Source organism: Anabrus simplex, chromosome 8 (genome assembly GCF_040414725.1).
Source record: "Anabrus simplex isolate iqAnaSimp1 chromosome 8, ASM4041472v1, whole genome shotgun sequence".
Lineage (NCBI taxonomy): Eukaryota > Metazoa > Arthropoda > Insecta > Orthoptera > Tettigoniidae > Anabrus > Anabrus simplex.
This window is the reverse complement of record NC_090272.1, coordinates 76,579,256-76,590,726: the sequence shown is the minus strand read 5'-3', so window position 1 is coordinate 76,590,726 and position 11,471 is coordinate 76,579,256. Positions and strand designations below refer to the sequence as shown.

Here is an 11,471-nt window from a genome sequence, read left to right as displayed (position 1 = left end):
TGGAATGAACCCCCTTGCAAAGGCGATCTCTCCGTCCGTACATAGGCGAAGGGAGCGGCGAGGTGCGGGGGGACGAAAGCCAGCACTAAGGCAAGACCAGGATATCGCAGAAACGGATCTCTGTTCTTTACGCATGCGCAATAGGCCACTGTCTCAAGACTAGCTAGTCGTGTTGTTGGGGTTGGGGTATGTGCCTGCCATCTGTTGGCCTTACGGGAATTTGACTAGCCAACAGAGAATAGTGCACGTAACTAGCGCTAGTGTTGAAAAGCATCGTTACTACCAAAAGTCACATTAAACTGTCAAATTCCAATTAATATCTTGTCCCAAATACATCATTACTTACTAAACATTTATTCATTTGCCTTCTTTGGAATAATTACCTTTTGGAGAGAAACTTAACTCAAAAATCATTGAGGCAAAGAATAGAGCGGCAAGGTATGAAAACTTTTAAATATAGTTGTTACTATTCCCATGACATCGGAACCAGAAAGGTGTTTCTCTACCCTGAAGAGAATAAAGACTTTCTAGTGCAGCACAATGACCGAGGATAGACTTATTACTCTTGCTATGTTGTCAATTGAAAGGAACTTTGCTCGAGACTCTGCGGACTTCAATGAAGCAGTTATTTCTTATTTTGCATGTGGTAAAACTCGGCATGTAGGCCTACCGTATTTTCTACTCCTCTCGTATTTGATCACATTTCTAGAACTTATGTCATCTTAGTTTAGGAGGTTACGGCCCACGATGGAAGAGAAGCTGGCTGAGAGGGGGAGAGGAGAGGTCGGGGGGGGGGGGGTGGAGGTAACTTTTTCTTCTTTTGAACCCCCAGTGATGAAAGTCACGCGCCGCCACTGGGTCGGAGTGCAGAGCCGTTGAACTACGGACGAGCCCTGGCCACATGTAGGTCGGAACCCACTCTGCAACCGCCCATATTTCTGCTACTACTGCTGAAATGCCATTGTGAGAGGTATTTGAAGGAATTCTCACTTAGGAGGGTTGTGAAGAATTCAATATTTTATGAAGGATGTCTAAGGTGTGTTAAGTTCTTCGCACGCTTAGACGTGACTGGCAGTAAGTGATGGCGATACACCCGTGACTGAAGTACCTCAGATTGCAGATGTTTGGTATCCATGCTTTCTGTCCTTCTTGGAGTCAATTTTGTAGGCTTACTTCTGTTTACACAACGTCACAGTGATCAAAATGAGGCCATATAAATGCTTCGACCATTTTAGTAAACACAGTTTAGACTTTTACGGTAATGAAGTGTAGAAAAAGAAAGTAAAAAAAAAAATCCTTTCGGGAAAATCAAATGATCATAAACATGTCCTTCAGTAAAATGTGTGACGCGATGTTACCTAGCAACCGTGCAGGCTGTGATGTGAAGTATTGATGGATGGCCATTGCATAGAGATCCACGGCCTGTGCAGCTCTCAAGGTACTGTTGCTAGGTAACATGGCGTCACACATTATGTTACATGACACTATTTCGTTACAAAATTTTCGGATGACCGTTGGTGGTGGTGATTACTGTTTGAAGAGGAAGTATACCTTGGAAGTCATCCTCTATTAACATTAATCAGAAGGAAACATGGAAGGGTACCGACACTTCGAAAAGTAAATGTATCGACTAAAGAAAGTCAAGGGCCACGAAGGGCGTATGGAAGACTACCTAGGCCTCGCAATCCTAATACCGTTTGGGTCGGAAAAGAATAAGAGTAGACTAAGAAGGTCGGATAGGATGGATGGAAATGAGGAGACCCACACAAGTAAGAGTAATCAATGCCAGGACTCAGCTAAGAGCCCTGTGGTCGGTAACCCACGCACCTAGATTTAAGTCCCTGCGGCCTCTTTAGTCGCCTCTTACGAAAGGCAGAGGATATCGTGGATATTATTCCACCGCCCCCACCCTCAGGAGGATTTTCAGACGATCCCCAGTTCTGAGACATATACAGTATATGTTAATAATCCTTTCACTATGTTTGAAACACGAGGTATCCAAGACAAATTTCTGGAAATGCAAAACTAGGGGAAGGTAAGGTACGGGTTATTCTGCCCGAAGGCAGGTCCGAACCTCCGCAGAGGTGTTCCTGAGCCGGAGTTTTTACGTGCGGTAGGGTGGCCAGTTCCTTTCCGCCCCTCCATTCCCTTACCCCCAACCAACAGCGCGTGGCAACCCATCCAACTCCTGACCACGCCCAACGTTGCTTAACTTCGAAGATCTGACGGGATCCGGTGTTTCAACACGGCTACGGCCGTTGGCAAAGAGGTAAGGTAAGGGTTGGTCCGAACCTCCGCAGAGGTGTTCCTGAGCCGGAGTTTTTACGTGCGGTAGGGTGGCCAGTTCCTTTCCGCTCCTCCATTCCACTAGGGGAAGGGAGTATTCTATTCTTTTCTATTTTTTCAGAGGTGCTTACAAATATAGATTTCCTTCTTTCGTCGACCACCGTAGAAACGCTATTAATTCCTTTATCCCAAGTCACAAGAAGTACATTCAATTCAGTCATGTGGAGGTCAGAGGTGATGAACAGACCAAGAACATCCACATTTGAACTAGTAACTTAACGGAGAGGTGTTTCACGTGAGAACCAAGAACGAATAAAAAGCTGAAGCAATTAGAAGCTCGAACTTGTTGGTTGATATAATCTATTTCCCTCTCAGTCCAGTGACCTTTCAACCAATTAATTACTGGACGTTAAGAGTGAGAGCTTGCTTTTTTATATTTCCAACATTTAATTGATGCAATTTTTTCCCACTCGCTTGAGCGTACAGTCACGGCAAGTGTGTACGGATTAACCATCTACCACCAGTTTTTACACATTTCGAAATCACTCCACATTTAAAGAGTAGAAGCCAACACTTTGTTCTTGAGCAACTTCTGAATAGAAGTAAAGGTGCTTCAAAGAGGAAAACAGTGAGAATTTGGCAACTGTTAGGTACTAACAATGGTGATGATGATTATACTACTACTACTACTACTACTACTACTACTACTACTACTACTACTACTACTACTACTACTACTACTACTACTACTACTACTACTACTCCTCCTCTCGATAGCTGCAGCCGCTTAAGTGCGGCCAGTATCCAGTATTCGTGAGATCGTGGGTTCGAACCCCACTGTCGACAGCCCTGAAGATGGTTTTCCATTGTTTCCCATTTTCACACCAGGCAAATGCTGGGGCTGTACCTTAATTAAGGCCACGGCCGCTTCCTTCCCACTCCTAGCCCCTTCCTGCCTCATCGTCGCCATAATACCTATCTGTGTCGGTGCGACGTAAAGCAAATAACAGAAACTACTACTACTACGACTACTACTACTATTACTACTACCGAGCTCGATAGCTGCAGTCGCTTATGTGCGGTCAGTAACCAGTATTCGGGAGATAGCGGGTTCGAGCCCCACTGTCAGCAGTCCTGGAGATAGTTTTCCGTGGTTTTTCATTTTCACACCGGGCACTTTAATTAAGACCACGGTCGCTTCCTCCCCACTGCTAGCCCTTTCCTATCCCATCGTCGCCATAAGACCTATCTGTTTCGGTGCGACGTAAAGCCAATTGTACTACTACTACTACTACGACTACTATTACTACTACTACTAATACTACTACTGCTTGCAGCCGAAACCCTATCTATAAATGCTAGTAAAAGACCCCTCGAAGAACTGGATAAAAAGAAGCGCTCAAACATTAGGGGAATCATGGAATGCAATTACAAGAATGATATCCATCATAAACGGTCCAAGAAGGAGGTCTATAACAAAATAGAGAAAATTACAGACACGATGAGAGCCTCCTTGGCTCAGGCGCCGGCCTCTCACCGCTGAGTTCCGTGGTTCAAATATCGGTCACTCCATGTTAGATTTGTCCTGGACGAAGCGGAGGCGGGGAAGGTTTTTCTCCGTGTATTCCGGTTTTGCCTGTCATATTTCATTCCAGCAACACTCTCCAATATCGTTTCATTTCATCTGCCATTCATTAATCATTGCCGCAGAGGAGTGCGATAGGCTTCCGCAGCCGGCACAATTCCTATCCTTGCCGCTAAATGGAGGTCCATTCATTCCATTCCTGACACGGTCGAATAACCGGAAACCGGCTGCGGATTTTCATTTTCACAGACACGATCCAGAAAGTACTGGCACGATTTTACCGTTAGAGCAAACGAATAGACGGAACGAAGTTGGCCAAACAGATCTTTCACTTGTTTGATTCCAAACCTATAATCATTATGTCTTGGTTTCCAAAGTCGAAAAAAGGACTATAAGTGCTACAAATCAAAGTGGAAAACGCCTTTGACCGTGGTCTCTTCCAAACCGTGCTGAACCGTGACGAACAACCGGAAAGAAGGTACGGTGTCCATTGGACAGAGGAATGCGAGCAGGCCCACTCAGAAAGAATGAGGGAATTCTGGGCTCAGAGGAAGCAAAGTTCACTGCCAAATATAACGAACCGAGCTCGATAGCTGCAGTCGTTTAAGTGCGGCCAGTATCCAGTATTCGGGAGATAGTAAGTTCTAACCCCACTGTCGGCAGCCCTGAAGATGGTTTTCCGTGGTTTCCCATTTTCACACCAGGCAAATGCTGGGGCTGTACCTTAATTAAGGCCACGGCCACTTCCTTCCCACTCCTAGCCCTTCCCTGTCCCATCGCCGCCATAAGACCTAGCTGTGTCGGTGCGACGTAAAGCAACTAGAAAAAAAATATAACGAGACTTAACGTGTTCCTCGATGGATCCTACGAATAAACAATAATTTGCGACTGACATAGCTTTCGAGAGCCACAAGAGAGTTGGAATTTTACTGCAAAAGTAGTTCTTAACGAGTCAAAAATGTTACAACCACGGGAATTTTTAATTTATTTTGAAATCTCCTAAATGTCGACTGCCCCGAGATCCGGCACTATGACCTTAATCTCGGCAGGCTAGCACTGAATTACCTGACCTACTCAGCTAGTTGGTTAATAATATATACTTTCAATAATTAATTTGACTTCATGAGGAGCGACTGTCACATCACACCACACCTCTTCAGGCTGCATAATGCAATGCGGGTTATACGGGCAGGTTGTTATCCACCCTGATAATGAGCATAAATATTTTCTCTTCTTCCGTCATCGGGATGAGTAACTCAGACGATAGTGCGCTAGCCTTCTGAGTTCAAGTTGACGGTTTCGATCCTACCTAAGTGCAGTGGTATTTGAAGGAGCTCAAATACGGTACGGCAGCCTCATAAAAAGCCATGAAGGCCCTTGGAGGAGTGGAAGGTAAAGGCTTCCACCATTGTTAACCTCTGCACGTGATGGGGTAGAGTGGTTAGCTCTACGTCCGGCCACCTTTGCCCCCAGGAATTAACCTGGTACTCATATTTGGTGTAGGCTGAGTGAACCTCAGGGTCATATGCACCTCCGGAAGTGAAAATCTCGTTTCTTAAATTTTACGACTTCCTGACGAGGATTCGAATCCACGTCTTTCCGGGAGAACCAAGCACGCTTTTACCGCCTCGGCCAGACAGCCCCTACGCAAGGCTCGTGCCCGAAGATTTACCACCACATAGAATAAGTCCTGGGGGATAAAATTCTAGCACCTCGGCGTCTCCGAAAACCAAAAATGTAGTTAGAGGGGCGTAAGCTAATTATATACCGTATTATTCTTCTTAATCTGTTTATCCTCCAGGGTTGGCTTTTCCCTCGGACTCAGCGAGGGATCCCACCTCTACCGCTTTAAGGGCAGTGTCCTGGAGCTTCAGACTCTGGGTCGTGGATACAACTGGGGAGGATGACCAGTACCTCTCCCAGGTGGCTTCACCTGCCATGCTGAACAGGGGTCTTGTGGGGGATGGGAAGATTGGAAGGGAAAGACAAGGAAGAGGAAAGGAAGTGGCCGTGGCCTTAAGTTAGGTACCATCCCGGCATTTGCCTGGAGGAGAAGTGGGAAACCACGGAAAGCCACTTCCAGAATGGCTGAAGTGGGAATCGAACCCACCTCTACTCAGTTGACCTCCCGAGGCTGAGTGGACCCCGTTCCAGCCCTCATACCACTTTTCAAATTTCGTGGCAGAGCCGGGAATCGAACCCGGTCCTCCGGAGGTGGCAGCTAATCACACTAACCACTACACCACAGAGGTGGCATTATTATTATTGTTAGTATTTATTTCACAACTTTATAATTGGTAATATAGCACGTATTTCGAAATTTTACATGTAATAAATAGAGCTTAATCATAATTTATATAACTTTACAATATATGCCTTCATTATTCTATTCGTTATAGTGGGTGTACCTTTCTCTATTTATGGTCCGTAGTGAGCATTCAGGTATGTTCTGGCTATGTTTCAGGCTTTCAAAATTGCGGCCTTTTGTACCACATTGTGGGTGTAGATGGGAAATGATTTTGGTGTCAGTTCAGTGGGAGAAAGGAGCAAAAGAAGAATTGCTACTCCCTGTATTTCAGTTTCATATTATGGTCATTCAGGATAGCGATGTCAATAACATATGTGTGTTGATTCTTTTTTGTCTGTTAATGTTATGCCTGGTCTATTGTTCGGAATTGTGTTATCTGTTTGTATCGTTCGATCCCAGTAGAGTTTAAAATTTTCATTTTCCAGTACACTTGCTGGGAAGTATTTGTAGTAAGATAGGGTCAGGGCAATTTATTGGTGTATATCTTTGGCTACATCATTATGTTTGTCAGTGTACGATGTTGGCGCTAGTAATCTGCAGTTGCTGGTGATGTGAAGAAAGATTTTTGGGCTGCTGTTGCATTTCCTGCAGTGGACATTCTTAGTAGTAGGATCTTTAAGGATGTTTTCCCTATAGCTCTTTGTTGAGATCACTTTATCTCGGATCGCCTGGTTGAATCCCTCAGTTACTGGAAATAACTCTCCCCTAGATAGCCTTGAGTTTGAAAGTTGTTTGTCAATGTTCTCATTATTGTTCTGGTTGTATACCTTCCATGAAGGATGTTCGTGTCATTGATATTTATGTGGCGTTGATGTAAATTAAGAGGGGTGTAATTTAGATCTGCTTCAACCACAACTTTATGTATAATGATGTCATCTGTCCGGCAATGAAAGTATTTACTCAGGTTTATTACTTTTTGGTTGTGTAGAGAAATAAGATCAAGAATTCCTCTGCCCCCCTCTCTTCTCGGTATTGTAACTCTCTCTATGCATGAATTAGGATGTACCATTCTGTGCTTATTAAACATTGTCCTTATTGTCCGATTGATGTTTCCTAGATCTGTTTGAGACACGTTTATAATGCCAAATGAATGTGTCAGTGCAGTTACAACGTATGTATTGACTATCTTTGAGAGGTTGGAAGCGTTAAGCTTAATTTTTAAGACGAGGCGGAGTCTGTCCTGAAATTTCCGTATGAGTTTTTCTTTATTAAGTTTATTTTCGATCTTGATTGATTGCTCAAAGCCTAGATATTTATATGTTTCATTTTTCCCATGATTTCAATTTTTCGATCAGCTGCAATGATTATTTCTTCTGTCCTATACCATTGTCCCATTTTAATGCTGCTTATTTCGCATTTCCTCGTACCGAATTCCATGCAGATGTCTTCGGAAATGTTTTCCGTAATATTGGCGGAGGAAGTCATTTGGGATCTATTTGTTGCATATAATTTGATATCATCCATGTAGAAGAGGTGGTTCAATTTGCGAAGGTTACGCCTATTCCTTTTTATTTAATATCCATAGTTGGTCATCTTTAGGGTCTCAGAGAATGGGTTGAGACATAAGCAGAACCGTAGTGCACTCAAAGCGTCGCCTCGAAAGATACCACGTTTGATGAGGATGACCTCTGTTTCTGTGGTGGTGGTAGTGGTAGTGTTCGTCTTCGGGATGATCTTGGTATGCGAATGTTTCTTTGTTGTGGTAAGAAAATTGATGAGGGTTTCATTTATCCTGTATAGTTTAAGGGTGTTAATTAGCCAGCTATCTGGCACCATATAAAACGCCTTTCTATAGTCAATAGAGGTCATCAACAGATTGCGTTGCTGCTTCTGTGTCTGCTGCAGGATTTCATGATCGATTGCGAGCTGTTCCTTACAGTCTTGGCCACCCTTCTTACAACCTTTTTGTTCTTCTTTCAAAATGTTATAACCGACTATGTGCCCACAGACGACAATGGTGATGTTCGATGTGATGATTTGTTAGAGTGTGGGCAAACAGGTTATTGGTTTATAACTGGCTGGGTTAGCAATTTCATCTTTATTTGGCAGCATGTAGGTTCTTCTTTCGGTGAGGAAGTGTGGTAAATTTTGAGGATTATCAATTACCTGAGTCAGAAAATTGTTATTATTATTATTATTATTATTATTATTATTATTATTATTAATATTATTATTATTATTACTATTATTATTATTATTATGTAATCACTGTTTCTGTGGTGGTTGGTAGTGTGATGTGTTGTCTGAGTATGAAGAGGAAAGTGTTGGAACAAAACACCCAGTCTCCGAGGCAGAAGAATTAATCAGATGAGATTAAAATCCTTGTCCCAGCCGGAATCGAACCCGTGACACTCTGAACCGAAGGCCTCAACAGTGACCATTTAGCCAATGAGTCGGACATTATTATTATTATTATTATTATTATTATTATTATTATTATTATTATTATTATTATTAGTAGTAGTAGTAGTAGTAGTAGTAGTTTTTTGTGCGGCAGGGGAAAATCTTTCAGAGACACCACTCTGTGTGGGAGTTGGATTTCCACCAACTAAAAACTCCTGCCCTCTTCACTCAGCCTATTCTGGAACTGCTTGACGGCATGAAATCAGAATGGAGTGATTTATATTATAATGCTCTTTCTTTCTCTTCTTTCTCCTTCGCCCCATAATGCATGTCACCATTGCCTTTACTGTGTTCCAGGCAAGCTGGCTGTCCAACATGATCTGAACCAGATTCCCTGGCGTGAGTCGTCGGCCAAGTTGTTGGCAGGCTTTCCTTCGTTCTTCTTCCCATCGAACACAGTAGAATAAAGTGTGTTCTACTGTATCCCTTTCAGAAAAGTACCAACAACCATCTCCCTGCGTCTTTCCCATCTTCATGGTGTATACGCCAAATCTTCCATGTCCTGCCAGGACCTGCGACAGAAAGTAATCTACTTGCCGATGTCTACATTTAAGCCAGCCTCCTATGTTGGGTATTACCTTTCTTGCCCATTGGCCAACATCGGTTGTGCCATCCCATCGGTCTTGCCAGTCTAGTAAGAGATGGTTCCTTAAGGCTTTCTTTTCTTCAGCAGATATAGCTGCACCCCTTTCATGCCAAAGTTTTCTCTCTACCACGAGATCAATGGGAATACTGGCAGCTACAACTTGTAAAGCTGCTGTCGAAACAGTTCGATATGCACAGATAACTCTGAGCAGCATTTTCCTCTGTACTCTTTGCATAGTTCTTCGGTGAATCTTCTTCCCGAGTGCATGGTGCCAGATAGGTGCAGCATAGAGTAAAATGGAATATACTTTAGAGCACATAATCTTTCTCTTAACTGCTCTTGGTCCCCCGATGTTAGGCACAAGTCTAGCTAATGCCGATTCCTTCTTCTCTGCCTTTTGAGTTACTGCCTTCACATGTGCACCAAATGTGCAATTCCTGTCAATAAGAACCTCAAGGTATCGTACAGATTTCCCTGGGACAATCTCTGTATCATTTAATAAGAAGTGGACATTCTTCTAGTTTCTGGAACCTTTCAGAATTACAGCCTCAGTCTTATGTGGTGCCAGTCTCAATTTATTATTTACCATGCAAGGGTTAACTCGTCTCACTGATTCGTTTACTCGGAAGGTCAGTTCCTCTACATTCTCTGCTATTACCACTATTGTAAAGTCATCTGCATAACCGATAGATATTGTCCCTTTCGTCAGCTGCAGACGTAGGCGGCCATCACATAAAATTTCCCACAAGGTGAGTCCTAGGACAGATCCCTGTGGAACACCAGCACTCATTTAAAGGTGTTCTAAATCATCAAGTCGTATTCTTAGTCCCTTGAAGTACTCAGCAATTATTTGTTGTAGATACCGAGAAATGTTCATCCTACAAAGTTCTCTCAAAATAATGCTCCAAGAAGCAGTGTTAAAAGCATTTTTGATATCTAGCATTATCAAAACAGCCCATTTCTCACTGCTTTCTGCCTGTATTTGAATCACCCTCTCAAAAGCTTGGGTTGTGATTCTGCCCTTTCTAAATACAAACTGGTTCAAAGAAAGTCCTTCCTGTTGTTCAAATTCTTTCTGCAGTCTCGTTTTAATCAACCCTTCGTAAAGCTTGCTCAAGTTGTTTAATAAACAAAATGGCCTGTACGCTGATGGATCTAATGATAGCTTCCCTGCCTTCAATAACAACACTAGCTTGGCTACTTTCCACATATCGTGGAATTCACGCTTTCTCAGTAAATCATTGAAGACTGATAAGATCCAACCAGGTGCCACCTCAACTGCATACTTGATGGCTTCTGGTGGGATGCCATGTTCACCTGGTGCCTTACCAGTCTTCATATTGCATGCTACCTCTTGTAACTCAGCCACAGTAAACGGTTCTGCAACACTAAAATCTGATTCCATCAAGTCTGTCAATAATACAAGGAAACAACTCCATCGCTATGGCTTTCCTTCTATCAGCTGGGATCTGAACTGGCACCCTGTTGATTATATATATATATATATATCCCGCTCCCAGATATCATTGACCAGATCTTCACATAGCTTTTGCAAAAAAAAATTAGAATCCTTTATTAGCTTCATTAGTTTCCTCTTTGATGCCTTATAGTCATCTTCTAATTGTATTAAGTTGACCTGGCTGATTCTTTTCCTAGATCCTGTAAGGATTCGATATTTTCAAAGCTGAGGTAGATGTAATAGTTTAGGACTGTATGGCGTCAGGTATTGAATCTATTATCCTGGGAGACCTAAACTGCCAATCGCCTCTGTGGGGGCAACAACTGCAGATCGTACGGGAGAATATTGCGCGGAATGGATACCGACCCTAAACTTTGTGGTTCATAATACTGGAAACTTACCAACTTTTTCCATAAGGAAATCCGAGTCTTTCATAGACCCAGGGTACAGCATCATGCATTGTTGACTGGGAAGTTATGGAAGATGATATCTCTCAGCGATCAGTGTTTAATTTACTTTCAAGTTAAGGGATCAAAGAAGCTCAATATATCACAAAAATGGCGTGGAATTATAACTGAGAAATTTTCAAAAATTGCAATCGAATGGATGTTACAAACTGTGGATATAGCGCAACATATTCGGAAAGATGTGACTGCTGTTCTTAAAGATGCTTGTAGGACCAGGCGATTGAGGGGACCAACAGTATAGTAGTGGTAGTAATAGTTTTTCTACCTTGATTCACAAGAGGATCCTTACAGTCTATCGCTCGTAGCCCTCACATAGAAGCTGGTGGTGCAGGAAGCGGCGACGTGACGGGTTACTAGCCAGTTGTACTAAACTTGCA

The 11,471-nt window shown here is 43.0% G+C and overlaps 1 protein-coding gene across 1 annotated transcript in view; it reads right to left on the bottom strand.

Annotated features, from left to right (window-relative positions):
- The window catches only part of LOC136879303 (acylcarnitine hydrolase), a 221,895-nt gene extending 211,388 nt beyond the window's left edge, over positions 1–10,507 (bottom strand). Inside the window, exons 1-2 of the mRNA XM_068229051.1 lie at positions 10,370–10,507; positions 9,755–9,937 (exon numbers count right to left, since the gene is read on the bottom strand). Of these exons, the coding sequence (XP_068085152.1) occupies positions 9,755–9,937; positions 10,370–10,507 (321 nt within the window). The remainder of the gene's footprint in view (positions 1–9,754; positions 9,938–10,369) is intronic.
- Between the last annotated feature and the right edge of the window lie 964 nt (positions 10,508–11,471).